The sequence below is a fragment of the Cyprinus carpio genome, chromosome B23, assembly GCF_018340385.1.
Source record: "Cyprinus carpio isolate SPL01 chromosome B23, ASM1834038v1, whole genome shotgun sequence".
Taxonomy (NCBI): domain Eukaryota; kingdom Metazoa; phylum Chordata; class Actinopteri; order Cypriniformes; family Cyprinidae; genus Cyprinus; species Cyprinus carpio.
Window position 1 is genome coordinate 14,467,436 of NC_056619.1, and position 15,060 is coordinate 14,482,495.

The 15,060-nt window shown below is 38.0% G+C and overlaps 1 protein-coding gene across 4 annotated transcripts in view; it reads left to right on the forward strand.

Annotated features, from left to right (window-relative positions):
• LOC109062831 (sterile alpha motif domain-containing protein 11-like) overlaps nucleotides 1-15,060 on the forward strand; it is a 58,766-nt gene that overhangs the window by 13,808 nt on the left and 29,898 nt on the right. For all 4 annotated transcript variants that reach the window (XR_006158277.1, XM_042751308.1, XM_042751307.1 and 1 more), the window contains exons 3-4: nucleotides 1,435-1,607; nucleotides 13,314-13,423. Coding sequence is in view for 3 of the 4 variants with exons in the window: in XM_042751308.1 (XP_042607242.1) it covers nucleotides 1,435-1,607; nucleotides 13,314-13,423 (283 nt within the window). In the remaining variant the exon portion in view is untranslated. The remainder of the gene's footprint in view (nucleotides 1-1,434; nucleotides 1,608-13,313; nucleotides 13,424-15,060) is intronic.

Sequence of the window (15,060 nt, forward strand, 5' to 3'; positions counted from 1 at the left end):
AGGGGTGATTCCTCAAAACTATCACCACTGTGTAATTTATCCCAGATTATTTAATCAGGGGTTTTCAAACTTTATGAAATAATGGATCCTGGATTCCTTAAAGCTGCAGTCAGTAACTTTTTTTGGTTAAAAATTATCCAAAATCAATATTTGAGCAATTACATAACCAGCCAGTGTTCAAAACTATCGCCTTACTTTAGCCTGATTCACAACGGTTAGCTTATAATAATGTTTTCTAATTTGAGTGGTGCGGGTAGGTTTTCGCGGGAAATTCAAGCATGCTGCCACGTCATTATGTCACGTCTGTAAACATAAAGAAGTTTCAGCTACTAGGCTATCGCATGTGAGCATACTGCAGGTGGACGATCGTTTATAGCCTTTTCTCACAGCAGCTAGAATAATTAAATGTATCATTTTGATGGCGGATTGTAATCCTGGAGCATCATTTGCTTTTTGGGTTAAAAGAATTTCTTATACTGTACAGAAATTTAAATCTACACGCTAATACATACTATAGGCAACGCTGATGTTGTTAACATTAATAATTTGAGAATAAAGTATAACAATAATAAAAACTTGTTTTCGTTTTTTGTTGTGTTATGTGATAGATGTTTTTTTTATTTAATCATTGTTGGGAGTTTTATTTTTTTTCTTTTTTCCTCAGTTGGTCAGAACAAACGTGGCAGACTTGTAACTTGTTCAGATGACAGTATACGGTGAAAATTCTTATTTTGGTCATATATTCCAAGACGTAGGCTGGAATCTGTGATTGCGAAGTACAGTAAATATCCACAGCGGTGCGGTGACTGACAGCCACACATACTCTTCAGAACATTAGATTCATCCGCCCTGGAGCCGTGCCACTGGTGCACAACCCACACAAGGAAGATAATTCCGCAAACAGCTGCAATTGATGGCGACAAAGAGGCAAAACTTATGGACTGCAACTTTAAATGTGATGACTTGATTTAGAATATTATAATTTTGGATTAAATGGTAGTAATGTATAAAAAAAATATATTTATTATTATCATTTTTTATTTTAGTTATTTTGTTAATTTATTTATTTACATTTTTACACTTTTTTTTTTACTTTTACACTATTTACACTACACTATTAACTTTTGCTGAGTATAGTGTATCTGCTTGGGTAAATTCTGAATTCACATTGCTTTAAGTCTATGTGTGTACTGAAAACTAGCCTTTCATGAATCAAATTACATGAATGCAAATGCGAAAAAAATAAAAACATTATGAATATGACTGTAATCCATTCAAAATGTGTTTTATCAGCCTAAAGAGAATTGAAACCTCAAGCAGCGTGTGACGGATCGGGAACATTAGCCATTTCTCTGTACTGCAACTCAAGCCAGTAAAATCAGAGAAGGCTGTTCCCAGAGTCTCAGTCTGTCTGTCCCCTCTGTGCTCCTGCAGAACCGTGGGCGACTGGCAGAGAAACGCACCATCCCCTTGGCGCCAACACGAGTGCCCAAAAAGGAGCTGGCCTCCGTTTTCAGCAGTGACGACAGTGAGGGCAGCGAGCGGGCCAGTGGAGATCATGCAGACATCAAACAGGAAGAGCTGCATTACACTATCATGAGAAAGAGGTGAGAATTTGTTGAGTGCATGTTGTGTAAATGTGTGAGTGTGTGGGTGGGCAAAAAGTTGAGTGCCAATCCCAGTGCCCGGGATTGATACATCAACCATGATCTGCCGGAAAGCGGTTAGACATATCAGACATCAGTATAGCACCAAAGAGTTTTTAAACAACCCTTAGGTCCTTACCCTCATAGCCCCTTATTTTGACGAACACGTACCCTCTAACACACACAAATATGCTCATTTACTTTTCTGGCAGACACTACAGACACACCGGATATGCCAACAAAATACCCATGCTAGTGAGCCCACAGGATACATTCACAGAAATAAACATGAGGTCTTCTCATGAACCTTATGAAATGTGATATTGTTGATGAGGTATTTGCAGTCGTGGCAACTTTCTTAATGTCATAGTTCTCAGAACGGCTTACCAGCGGCTACCTGATTCATTTCCACTGTGTTAAATTTAAATTAAACACCTTTAATATTTTAGCATGTGTCTTAACCACATGCACAATTCTATTTTGGGTGTAGCTCTTGTTAAATACTGTGGTAAGCAAGAAAGTACCTGGTCATCATAGGCTAAAGGGCCATTCAAATCAAGGATGATAACTACAACTATGAAGTTTTAGTAATCATTTTAATTCTACGAGAGTAGGGAAGTCCACATTACAGCTATAATAATAACGACAGAGAAACAATGGCATTGGAATCACAGTGAAAAAACTTTGAGCATTTAAAGCAGCAGACGATATAACCGCAGCACCTGTGGACACTAATTTAGTTATCGATATACCTTTATCTTTAGGGTTAGGGTTAGGGTTAGGTTTAGGTTTAGGGTTAGGCTATAATCTTTAGTTATAGTAGTAAACAGGCCTTAACACCTGTTAATTTGTATATTTTTCCTTGCATCACTTTTTATATCACTAACTAGGTATTAATAAAGGTACCATAGGTAAATGTCAGTGTTTTTGGACATGCACTATTTTGGGACCATAATAGTATTATTGGTTAGCTCCTGAAAGTACCATATAATAATGTTGTAGTGAATTTGAGTATCATGGGATATAAATGTACTTGTTTTTGTGCTTTAAAGTGTCCATGCCATTTATGCTATAACTGTCTAACTATAACGGTTTAATATTCATAAGTTACATTCATTTTAAAAAAGCATAGAAGAGACCTTTTTCAAAACCTAGTGAACTACTTAGGCAGTTTCTCAATTCACTCTTAACACAAATATTGGGTAAAGTATCACTTTTTTAATTACATTGAGCATTTTTATGGATACTTTTTGGTAGGTTTTGATTAAAGTCAACAAAATGCATTTTGGGATTGTGGTCTCTGTGAAGTATATATGCAGTGCTGCCTTAAAATTTGGCCTAAATGAGGCAGCGTAATTAAGTTTCCCATTATTTGAAACAGTCTTAATATTTGCTTTCCATGAAAAAAATAAAACCCTATCCTGCGATGTGCTACAAGTTCCACATCTCCATCTCCAATCACTGCGAGGGAAATGAAGGAATTCAGCGTTCATTAAATCTTCATGAGCTGTGTTTGGCCTCCCTCCTCTCTGGCACACAAGCCTGAAGAAGCTTATGAGCCTGCGGTCGGTGCAGCAGTGAGCTAAGAGCAGTGGCTGAAGCGAACGGTTTTTCCGCCAGCCTTTTCGCTCTGCCTAAATGCATTACAGGTGATAACTAGCCAGCAGATGTCAGCCCTGGCAGGTGAGTCTGGGGAACCACATTTTTGTCAGACCATCTCCGCTTCTACTAAAAAACTTGCTGAAAAGCCCGGCCTTGAGGTTCTGATCTATTATTAAGTATTCTTTAATCACTAGAGCATGCCTTTCAAAGCTAGCTGTTGCTTTGAGACTGCAGGCTTTCTGTCTTCCGAGGGTCTTTAGGTGATTTTTCACTCACGTTTTTTGAATTGAAGTGTCAGCAGTAGTTTCAGCAGTGTTTGCAGTGAGAGTTTGTGTTGGCGGTGTCTGCATGCGCTGTTGTGGATAGTTAAATCTTCAGGAAGCTTCAGAGCTTCTAATGAGAAGAGTAAGAGAAGACAATTTCTCTTTTCTCATTAGCCATTTGGCTCTTGCTAAAATGTCTCGGTTAGCCCTAGCTCCTGTCAGGCTTTCTTAGAGCAACTGCCATTGCGTATAGCGATAATTTGACTTATTTAGTTGCCTTTCTGTTTAACACGTCTTTTCCCGTGAAGATGTGCAATAATAGTTGTAGCTGTGCAGTTATAAACTTTTTCCCCTGCAGTAAATGGCAAATGAATTCCAATGGTTGAGTCATTTGAGTATAAGAGGCTTGGGTTTATGCCCACTGGTGTTAAGCGGTAAATTTGGGTCATTACACAGCACTGTTGGGATATCATTCTCAAGGCAGCCTATACGTACATCTGAGGTCGTGCCCTCATCCAGCATAGGCAGGTCATAGCTGGATCAGTCCATTTTGTTGAGCCACACAGGATGCTAGCTAGCTGCCATACTCATAAAAGACATCATTGGCCAAAACTGAGTGATGTGAGGGTGCTTTTGCTGTGCTGTGATTGAAAACACCAGATGTGTTCACAAGCACAACTTGAACATGATTATGTTGTGGAATAAAGAAGGGCTCCTAGTTCTTACCTTGGAGCGGATCAGCTCTGAATGCCCAGGTACAAACCTAAGCCCTCATCTGCAAGACTTTCTTGGTCACTTCCTTCACTCAACCCCCGAGCCGCTGGCAGCCACTTACCCTGTGACACCAAGGACGGCACAGGAACCAGAACCGGCAAGCTAAACTTATTACAGTGATCTCTCCCCCAACACTTCAGACGCCCGCGCGTGAAGATGCTAATGAATTTAAAGAACACTTATGACTAATATCTAGGGCTTTTACCCTGTTAAAGGCGGCGGACTGCAAGGAGCCGCATCTCTCCTCTGTTCCGGGGCCGCTCACCTCACCCATACTTTACTCAGATGAGGATCTGACCGAAAGAGATAATGGGATGTTCAATCTACGAAATTCAATTTCCATTGAGCTGGACTGGGTAAGTGAGTTGTGGAGGGGTCTTAACAAATTGGATTTAGTCAATGGATGGTGAAGTATGGGGAATTCTTTTTTGCTTTTGATCGTATTTACGCCTCATCATTGCAGTTTATATTAGTGTTGTGGTAGAGTGTGTATAGCATTTCTTCAGTCCAAATGTATCTGCTAATATGTACTGTATACAGAGGTGTCCCAAAAGCATAAGACCACTTCTGTTTAACATTTTTCTAATTTAATGCTAATTAAGTTATCAGCTTAACATTTTGAACAAAAAGTTGTATTTAAATGAAGTTCAGAATGTTTCGGTACTTGTTTTTTCTTTTGTTTTAATGACAGTAGAACTTTAGCTGCATGATCGAAGTTCGTGTAAAACCTGATGATTATATTTTCCAGCATGATCCAAAGAGCTTCTTTTGCTTCAATGGAAGCAAGAATTTCTGACCATTTGTACAAAGATGTTTAGTGCCACAAATTTACTTAAATAGGGAAGAATCTGATATATTTATTATTCATTTTTGTTATGATGTCTCTCCTAAAATTTTGGTTATTTCCAGGTTTAAATAAAATTTTGAATCCCAGATTTTCTATGCGGACTCAGACTTTTGGGCCCCAGTGTACTTTTGTCGTTCTGCCCAAAGATATTTAAAAACAAAATAAGTGCAGTTTTAGATACGGCCCGACAAATATACGTTTGCACAATCATGCGTGTTTAGTTTTCAGAGGATTTCCAGCCACTGCCGTGAGAAAAGCCGGTACACTTTGACACCTTAAAGAAGACTCCCTATATCTTTTAACCAGATTAATGTTAATGGCCAGCAGGTTTATAGGTGATTAGTCCTCAGTCCTCCTGTATCCTGCAAGCATAGAGACCTTTCTTTTTAAGAAAACAAGCTGTGCTTAGGCTGAAGCATAACGCTTGGCATGGTCTTTTATATTCCTTTTTTCTTACTGAATTCAAATGTGGAGGTTGAGGGTCTTCGGGTCACGATGCACTAGAATGAGTCTAAATACCATACTGAATAACAGAACAACAAGTTTGGTTTTATAATCTTAGAAAAGTAAATATAATCAGCTGATAAAGACAATGGCATGCCATTGACTGGCCTCCTATCTGAAAACGTTCACATTCACATTCTGATTTAGTAATAAAATTTGCAAGTATGAGATGTTTGTCATAGTATTAGTCTTCAAGGTCATGCCAATCATTTTCTGAAGCCTACCTGTGCTCAGTCAGGTGTGTCAACACCAGGGCTTTGAGAAGTGCTGACTGCTTGTCTGGGTCATTACTGAGTAACCATCATGGATTATATAAGATAGTATACTTACTCAGAGGACAACCTGCTAAGAAAAGCCTCCAAAAAAGATGGCCCATCCCATATTGTCTGTTATATTAATGCTAATGTAATGATAAAGCCAATTTCGTCTCTTATGTAAATCTACCTGGCATTTAACTGTTGATTTGCTTAGGACGCTCTCACAATTTTTGACGATTTTTCTTATTTACAACCTATGGAAAAAAACTAAGTGCAGAATCATAAGTGGATTAGATGAAGTAGGGGAGGAGGAGGGAGGTTGATTCCAGAATGGTGGACCCTCCCCTTGAGCACGAGGGACAGGGAAAGGAAATAAATCAGACAACTGTTGCACCTGTCTGGATAGAAATACTGTCTGTCTTCCCCCGGGTTTCTGCGGCCTCTTCAGAGAAGGGCCTGACCTGTCTGTGTTTAGCTTTAGAAGCGTTTGTCCAGCAAGGCGTGCCGTCCTCTTCCCTGGTGGCTGTCTGGACCTGAATGTAAGCACTCAGCTAGCCAGAAGTGGAAATCAGCTGGTCCAAACCTCAGGACTGAAGCCAACCCAAACCAGCGTCTTTAGCGCACTGTGACTGGCCAGGCTCTTAAAATGCTGGTATGTACAGTCAAGGGCATTTTCATCTGACACTTAAACTTTTTTTTATTAATATAAATTTCGTTGAGTGTAAAAAAATAATAGACCCATAGATTAATAGATGTTTTAATTTTCCTTTGAAGGTTTTTTGCACTTTCAAAGACATTCGGCTGATGATGAAACGCCTCTTGGATGAAATGGTTTAGGTTAAGGATACCCCAACTTTTTTAACATGTAAGGGGTTGTTTTGTTTGACTGGTTTTAGTATGGGCACACAGGTTTAATGGAATTGTCCATATTCAATCATTTGTGTGGTCCACCAGAGGAAATGATGTGTACTCAAAAGTTTACTTTAAATCATGTGACCATGTGCGCCATTCGTTCGTTTTTGTTTTGTTAAAATCTTTCCCTGTACAGTTCTGGAGTGTTGCACGACACACTGCTGGGAAGGGGATGTGATGCTGTAGGATTCCTGGAAAGAACCTTCTCTTAAGGCAGTAATTAGTGGTTGGGTTCCAGTTCTGGAACTTTTAGAATGTCCAGGGCTCTTCCCAAGGAACGGCTGTAGGCTTACCGTTCTACAGTTTACTATTTTCAGGAAAACTTGTGTCGTTTAAAGCCCTGTTTTTAAATGTTTTTAAAAAGTGGAAATGTGTATTGTTATGTGTGTTATGTGTAAGTTTTTTTATTGTGAGCTCACACTTTCTAAATTCATAGGGATGGAACTTAGACCAAATCCAAAAAAACCTTCCTAAGTAAATGCATCCTTTTTTGAACACATATTTCAAAACGTTTTACCATGGCGATGCAATTTATTTATTTACTTGTTTGTTTTTCAATAATTATTGTAATCATAAAATTATCTGTCATTTCCCTCGGACTTTAAATAGTTTTGGTGTGAATTATATTTTGTACTTTGATTTTGTGAATTTTTGTCAGACTTGGTGTAAACCGTACTGTAGCTTTTTTTTTTTTTTCAGCTTTGTCATCCAGGTGATTGGATCAGATATTAAAACAATACAATTGCTTTGAATGTAACTGTAGACCACTTGTTTAATGTAAAAGCAGTCTGAATTGTGCTGTAAATAACGCATTTACTAAGAAACTAAATGTATCGCATTGAACACGCATCTCAACTCACTGCGCTTCCCTTGCCTGTCAAGCCAACGTAAATAGGTAAAACAGTGAAGATGTTTTAATCAGGTGTTGTTTTCCTGTTAGCATCTCCTTTGATTGGTTTTGCTTCAACCACATGAGTTAATCAATGTCATTAATGTCACATCTACAGAGAGCAGCTGTCTTTAAACAGACGTTGCACCACATATCACAGCTCTCAGGCTTTTTCCGCTGTTTGCGTTTTCTAATTATCCAACATGGCAACGTTCAATATGGTGAAATAATATTTTGTTTCACTTCTACTTTTCTGGGTTCCCGCATGGTTATCGACCTCCCATCAGCTTTTATAAGGCAGGAACAACAGGAAAGCTCAGGAGAACACACTGCGCTCTCATTTATTTATGTATCTATTTCGATATTTATTTATTGCTCTCCTCGCTAGCTGAGGCCTGGCTGCTCGGTCTGAATGTGAGCGGAATAACAACAGAGAAAAAAAAACTGAGGAAATATTGATTTTTTTTTTTCCTCAAAGTTTAGATTTTTCTTGCTGCTGTAGCGTTACATTTTTTTTTTTTTACTGGTTTTACTGGACATTATTTAAGTGGACATGCGATCTGTGGTCAGAATGATTGTTTAATAAAAGTAATGGTGAAAAAGTTTTGTACCATTTTTGTACCCAATTTTGTTCTCAATTTTGGTCTTGTTTTCCAGTGCCAGTTCATAGTGCAAAACGTCTGTCACTTTCTGTAAAAAGGAGGCATCCTCTCCGCATGCCTTCCCACTTTCTGCTTGGCACCGCTTTGTGTGTATGTCAGGGTGAGACTATCAGCACTGTGTTCAGTAATGGTGTAAGCCCTGGCGTTAGGATGCCCAGTCTGCCAGCTCTCAGTGTGACCTCTATATCTGGCGCCAGCTCTCATCTCCCGTGTCACTGCAGGGGCACTTGCACTGGCACTATTTCCCTCCCTGACGTTCCCGCTGCCATGAGGAACACCACGTCTGTCCAATGGCCTTCTGAGCTGCCTTAAACGCAAGTCAGTTAATAAATACTTGCCATTTAGCGGATGCTTCTCATCTAGAAGCCATGTTTGAAAACCCAGCCATATGTGCTAATAAGCACAAAACAAGTAAGCCTTTTCTTAAAGAGACCGTTCACTCAAAAATTGTCATTATTTACTCACCATCATGTTCCAAACCTGTATGACTATTATGCATTTTCAGTTGCAGTAAGAATGAATTGGAACTAGAGTTTTCAAGCTTATCCATATGTAGTTCTTGTTCAAGTAGTCCATATGACTTGCTATTTAATAAACATCTGTTGTCTGTATCCCTGATTAGGGAACAAGTCATTCTTTGGAGTTGCATCTGTTCAGTTAATTTGTTCGGTTCACAACACCCATTTGAATGATTCATTCACTGATCCAGTTCTTGAGTTCAACTTATTGAATCAGTGATTCAGTTGAGGCAGTTCTTGAGCAGAGCTCACTGGAGGGGAAGATTATAGGGGAATCATTTTCATTTTTGGGGTGAACTATTCCTTTAAATCCCTTACACAGCTACCTATAGCAGGACTTTATCCCTTTAGCAGCATTTGAATCAGAGTCAAGCAAAGCTCTGTGCAGGTGTGCAGCTGGTTTTCTCTGCATTCAACCACAAACCCTAGGCCTAGTACTCCTATATCAGATATACGTCAAGAACAGATGGAAGTGCTTTCAGCTCTGCATGTGAGTGCTGTGGTGAGGAAATGTGTCTGCTACCAGCAACAACACAGTTGATGCAAAACCCCATAGCTTTCTGGCATAGGAAAGATGATTTGCTGTTCGTTGCGGTGTCACAGATTTTCATTCCGTTGTAAAGCACTGACTCTGAAGCTGCATTGAATGTCTCTGATTCATTTTTTGACACCTTCCAAATATGCTATTATGCAATTTATTTTTAGATATTATATTAAAAATATTACATTTGCTAGAAATTCATAAAAATAAACATGTAGAATAGTAATGCCTGGTTATTATGCAATTTATTTTTAAATTCTTTAGAACATAAATCATGTAGAATAGTAATGCCTGGTTATTATTTATTATTTAAAATATAATGTAGCTGTTATTTCAAAACATACTTTAAATGGTGTCACAGGCATACTGCAGAATAAACAATAAAGCATGTTTTTGGTTGACACATTCCTTTGGTTAGACTGTATATATCATTATACCAAAAAATTTTCTTGCACGTTTTTAATATGATAGCTGCTAATAGGTCAGAAAATTCATTAAAAAATACAAAGATGTTTTATATTTATAGTTAGTGTAAAATGTACTATAGATTATTTCAATATACAACTTTTCCTGGTTTAAAATTATTTTTGCATAAGATTTTATTTAAAATTTTATTTATGGCATTAAAAATATATTGTTATTTTTAAGCCTTTTTAAGTAGTCACTGTAAAGTCATCAGGTCCCAATTTATTGCATGTTGTTTTTTTTTTATCATGCCCAGTGCATGTCCTCTTACAGTGGGTCATATCTGGGGCAAAGTGTCTGTGCAGTTGACGGGGTGGTGTAAGAGGTATTGACCAGTTTAGGTGGAGATTATGCTGATCGTCTTCACTGCGCGATAAGCTGCAGCTCATGTCCTAAGCGGAGTTGTCAGGTCCGCCCTGTGCTCCCCTGTGTGGGATCGCTGACTCAGGCGGCTGGGTCTTAGCTCCAGCCCTGACGCAGATTATGACCTTGGCCGCCAGGAATGGGAGACCTCATTAGCGGCCCTCACCGGGACAGCCCAGAAAAAGTGTGCTAATTAACCTGCTAACAATGTCCTTGCTTGGTGAGCTCACTGCAGAGCCTCCGTCCGAGGATAATAGCCTTCCTTAGCTGCCAGAGCGGGAGCTGGAAGATGGAGCTGTTGTTTGGACTGATGCCCTGTTAAGGGGATGGATGGGGGAACTTGGATGACCTATAGAGAACGGCAGAGTTGTTTCCTAGATAAAGGTTAAATGGACCTTTGCACTGCATGGAGTAGCATAGTTTCATGCAAGTTTTAATATTTTATAGCGCCGTTGCCAAATTAGAATAGACAAACGTCAAATTCTGAATAACATTTATATCTAAATGCTGTTTAAAAAGTTTTCTACTAGAGCTTGAGCTGTTTAGGGTGTTTGTGTTTTTTGTGTGGTGCAACTTGTATAAATGTAGCATATTCTGTCAAATCACTTTGCATATTTTGCAGGGAATTAATGTTTCTTTTATTGATTTATTTCAGTCTCATTTATCTTTATATTTATCTGGGAGTTTTCCATCCTCAAATGAAATATGAGTTTTCTGATAATAATTTTTTATTCTTGTAAATGTAGTGAATGATTGTGCTTTCACTGCATTGTGTGTATTCATTGTCTATATTAGTAACAATGTCTTTTGTTTATGTAATATTTATAAATGTATTATTTTTCATTATTTTTAAATAAAAGTATTATTTTTGAATTAAACTTAAAATATTTTACAAAATTAAAATTTTATATATAATTTATGTATTACTTTTTTCATAATTTCTAATAATTTGCATTCAACATTGCTCATGCTCATTTAACTCAATTACAATATTCACTTAAGTTGCATTTAAGATAATATCCTAATTTATCCAGCATTTTTTTTGCTCAGTGAATGCTGTAATATTTATAAGTATCGTGCATCTTGTGTCGTACACTCGACCAATGGCATTTCTGTCAGACTTCTGGATTCTCGGAATGGCAAGTGATTTTGCAGCCCAGTTCGGTCATGGAGAATAAATTCCTGTACGTGCTGTGTTGTTTGTAGCTGAACTGAAAGCGTGGCAGGCTGACATTACTGAAGCCCAGCCTGTAATCTATGGACTGTAAAACTAGCATTTCTGCTGCCACAAACAGCAGGGCCACGGGCCCACCACAGAAACACCGCGGATTGTGAGACTGTCCTGTGGCAGCCCGTAAAATGTCCCTCAGAACTCTCTTGATATTAGTGCGCCCCATAGACCGCCAGGCGCTGCGAGATATGCATCTGATATTTGCTAAATGCTAATCGGGAATTTGAAATTATTATGCGTTATAATGCGATCAGAGCTGTAATCAGATTGCATTAAAATACTTCCATGACACACTTCTTCTATCAGTCTCTATAGAGACAATATGGCCCAAGCAGGACTTACAAGGGTTAATGAAGGATGAGTGAGGGAGGATGAGAGGGGGAAGGAGGGAGGAAGGGAGGTTGAGGAGAACGGCCTTTGTCCAGTTCTAATCTGTAAACCCTTCAGTTGGCCTTGAAGAGATGACCTGGAAGAGGAAGACAAGTGTGCGGCGTGAATGTTGCTCTGGCCTGGGATCAGTTTATCGGTCTACGAAGAGTTTTAACTCTCTTTCTTCATGTTTCATGTGTATATGAATCATGCGTGAACATTATTAAAAGAAGATAATACAATAAAATAAATATGCAAAAAAAAGTTATGTGTAAACAATTATAAAATATAGTAACATTTTATGAAATAAAAAAATATATTTAACCTCATATTTTCCATTTAATTTGTTATAATAGGTTCCTTTGACCTAATTAAACCCCATTTAACAAATATTTTTTTTTAATTTGTTATAAAATGTTATTTTGAAATTATTATTAGTATTTTAAGATATTTTTTTTTTTTTGTGGTATTAGTTTTACTCAAAAATGTATACAGTAAAAAGTTTGAAACATATCAAGTTAAAGCTAAAAGTTGAAGTTACTGCAAGATCATTTTAAGTATATATTAATAGGGCCTTGGGGTTTCTTTAGCTAAATATTCATTGGTTTCTTCACCTGTCCAAAACAGTTGACAGGATCGGTTACGAGCTAGTGCATGACACCAGAACATAAGTACTTCCTTAAATATCGCCAGAATTACATACAGATTTTATTATCCATTCTGATTTCTAAATCCACACGCTCATGTTGAATGGTAAACCAGCGGCTTTTATTCACCACCTATCGGGTTCCTTTATGAAATGGCAGATCTCTAGAGATTACACTCATCCCCCGCGTACCTCGTGCGCCTCCAGAGACCCGAACGATTTCAGCAGAGCGATCATAAAAACCATAATCACCTGGTTTTAAGCTCATAAACTGCTTATGAGTTGAATGTGTTGATTAGAACATCTTAAGGTTGAAGATGAGACTGGATGAAACTCAAAATTGCTTGACGCAGGAATCTGTCAGCGCTCATTATACGCTTAAAATCCAAAAGACAATGAATGCAGAAGCGAGGCAAAAGAGCCAAAGGCAGAGAGAGTTTCAGCTTCACGGGACCAAACTGGAGTGCAACAGGTCAGCCGTGTTTGATTCAGTTGAGGTTGTTTGTGGTGGAATTACGTTGGGTTTACTTTTTGTACACTTTATGCATCATTCTCCTTATGTACAATTGGTAAGTTTGATCAATTCAGTTTAATTGGACAGAACTGGTCATTTTTATACATTAAACTTTTTTTCCTTTTTTAAATCCTGCTATGCTAAATGTGTGAGTGTGTGTGTGTGTGTGAGTGTGTTGCTTTGCTTTGCGTCATGAATCTGTGATTAAGAATCTAGAGATATTTACCCTTCCTCTCTCTCTTTCTCTCCCTTCTTCTTGCTATCTCTCTCTCTCCTTTTCTTTCTTCCTCCTCTGCTTTCCTTTCTCCAGTCGTGACAGTGACCTTTCAACGATCATCTCCAACCTGCACCACACCCGACAGCACGGCATGCCCGAGGGCCAGCCCTGCTCCGACCTCAGCCTCGCCTCCGCACACTCAGGTAGGACACACCTAGAGACAGCACACCTGAGACACATTCACACATAATCAGAGGTGAATGTTCTGCTATGTTATTATCCATGTGATTATGGATATAAAGTGAAAATATGCTTATAGAGCAAAAGAAAACACATGAGAAGTGGTCTGAGTGAAGTGGCCAAAAATGCTTTTATGATTATGATACACACTTGTCAAATCTGTGAAATGTGCAGTATCTGACCTATAGTCTTGAATTATCGTTGTAATTGCTTCTGTGGCTTTCTCTGTCTATAATATTCTGTTTTATTGCCATCATACTCTGTTTTTACAGGGTTTATCCATTGATTGATGCAGAACAATTACACTGACTGCGTGCTAGTATTTTAATTTGGTTTAATTTGAATGATTGAGGGCTGTAAGCTCATTACTCGCTCCATTGTGGTCATATTCATTCCATTACTTAATGCTCCTGTCTTTGCCTCTCTTAGCACACAACTTAAACCACCGTTAAAACTACTCTCAGTAAATAGCTTTATCTGTCATTAATCTTGGACCAAACAGAAGGACTAACTGTGTGTTAATCTCGTTGGTTCTCTGAACCACATGGTCACCCACAGGTTGAGTAATTTTTTACACCTAGGCTTTAATGTTGTTTGAAGATTTACGTTGTATGTAAATACTTAAAAAAAAAAAAAAGTATTTATTTATTACTGTTTTTTTTATTTTAATACCAATTTTTTGCCATATTTTTATTTTATTTTGAATAATTCATATTTATTTTTATTTATTTAATTTTATTTAAATAATACTTTTTCATAACAAGTCTGAACCACATAGTCACCCACAGGTTGAGTAATTTTGACCTGTATGGTTTAATGTGTTGGTTTAAGATTGGTTAATGTAAATGATATACAGTATATCTTTTTAAATGTTACTTAATTTTTTTTAATGATACTTTTTTTCCAAGTATGCAAATGACAATTACTATCACTAATTGCTTAAAGTTAGACATCCTTAGATTTCACTTTTTTAATTTAGACATTTTATAATTAGTTATTTATTTTTAGTTAAAATGAATTTGAGCTTTTTAGGTTGTAGTAAATACCGCACAGTTAAGTCATACTATGGAGGATCCTATGGGTTCCTGGTAAAATGGCCATATGTGAATATATGTGTCTAAATCCTATTACGTTAGCATCAGTCGAGCATAACAAAGTCTTAAGCGACTGTCCCAGTCCTCTATATCTCTCTGATCGTATTGCTCCAAATGTGGATCAAATCACCTTTACCAGGCTCTAGGTTTATACTAGACTGGTGATCTAAGGGTTGGCTTGAAAACAAGACCAGTATAATTTGCCATTACCTGAATGGAAGATGCTCAATTAATCATAATCTTAATTGGAGAAGACACAAAGGAATAAGAGCGGAAGCCACCTGCAGCGCGGCTGATGACCAAAATCTGTCAGTTTGAGCATTTAAAAGAGGTTTAACGGGTGCTGTAAGCAGCTAGACTCATGTCTGTAAACAAGTCCAATCCGATCACGCAGTGCGTCTAATTCTGTCTGCCAGTGAAATTAGAGATCCTCCTACCCTGGGCCAGGTTAGGGGTCGAATAGATAGAACAGGCCCATTTGGAAGTGCATTTCTCGCATGATGAGA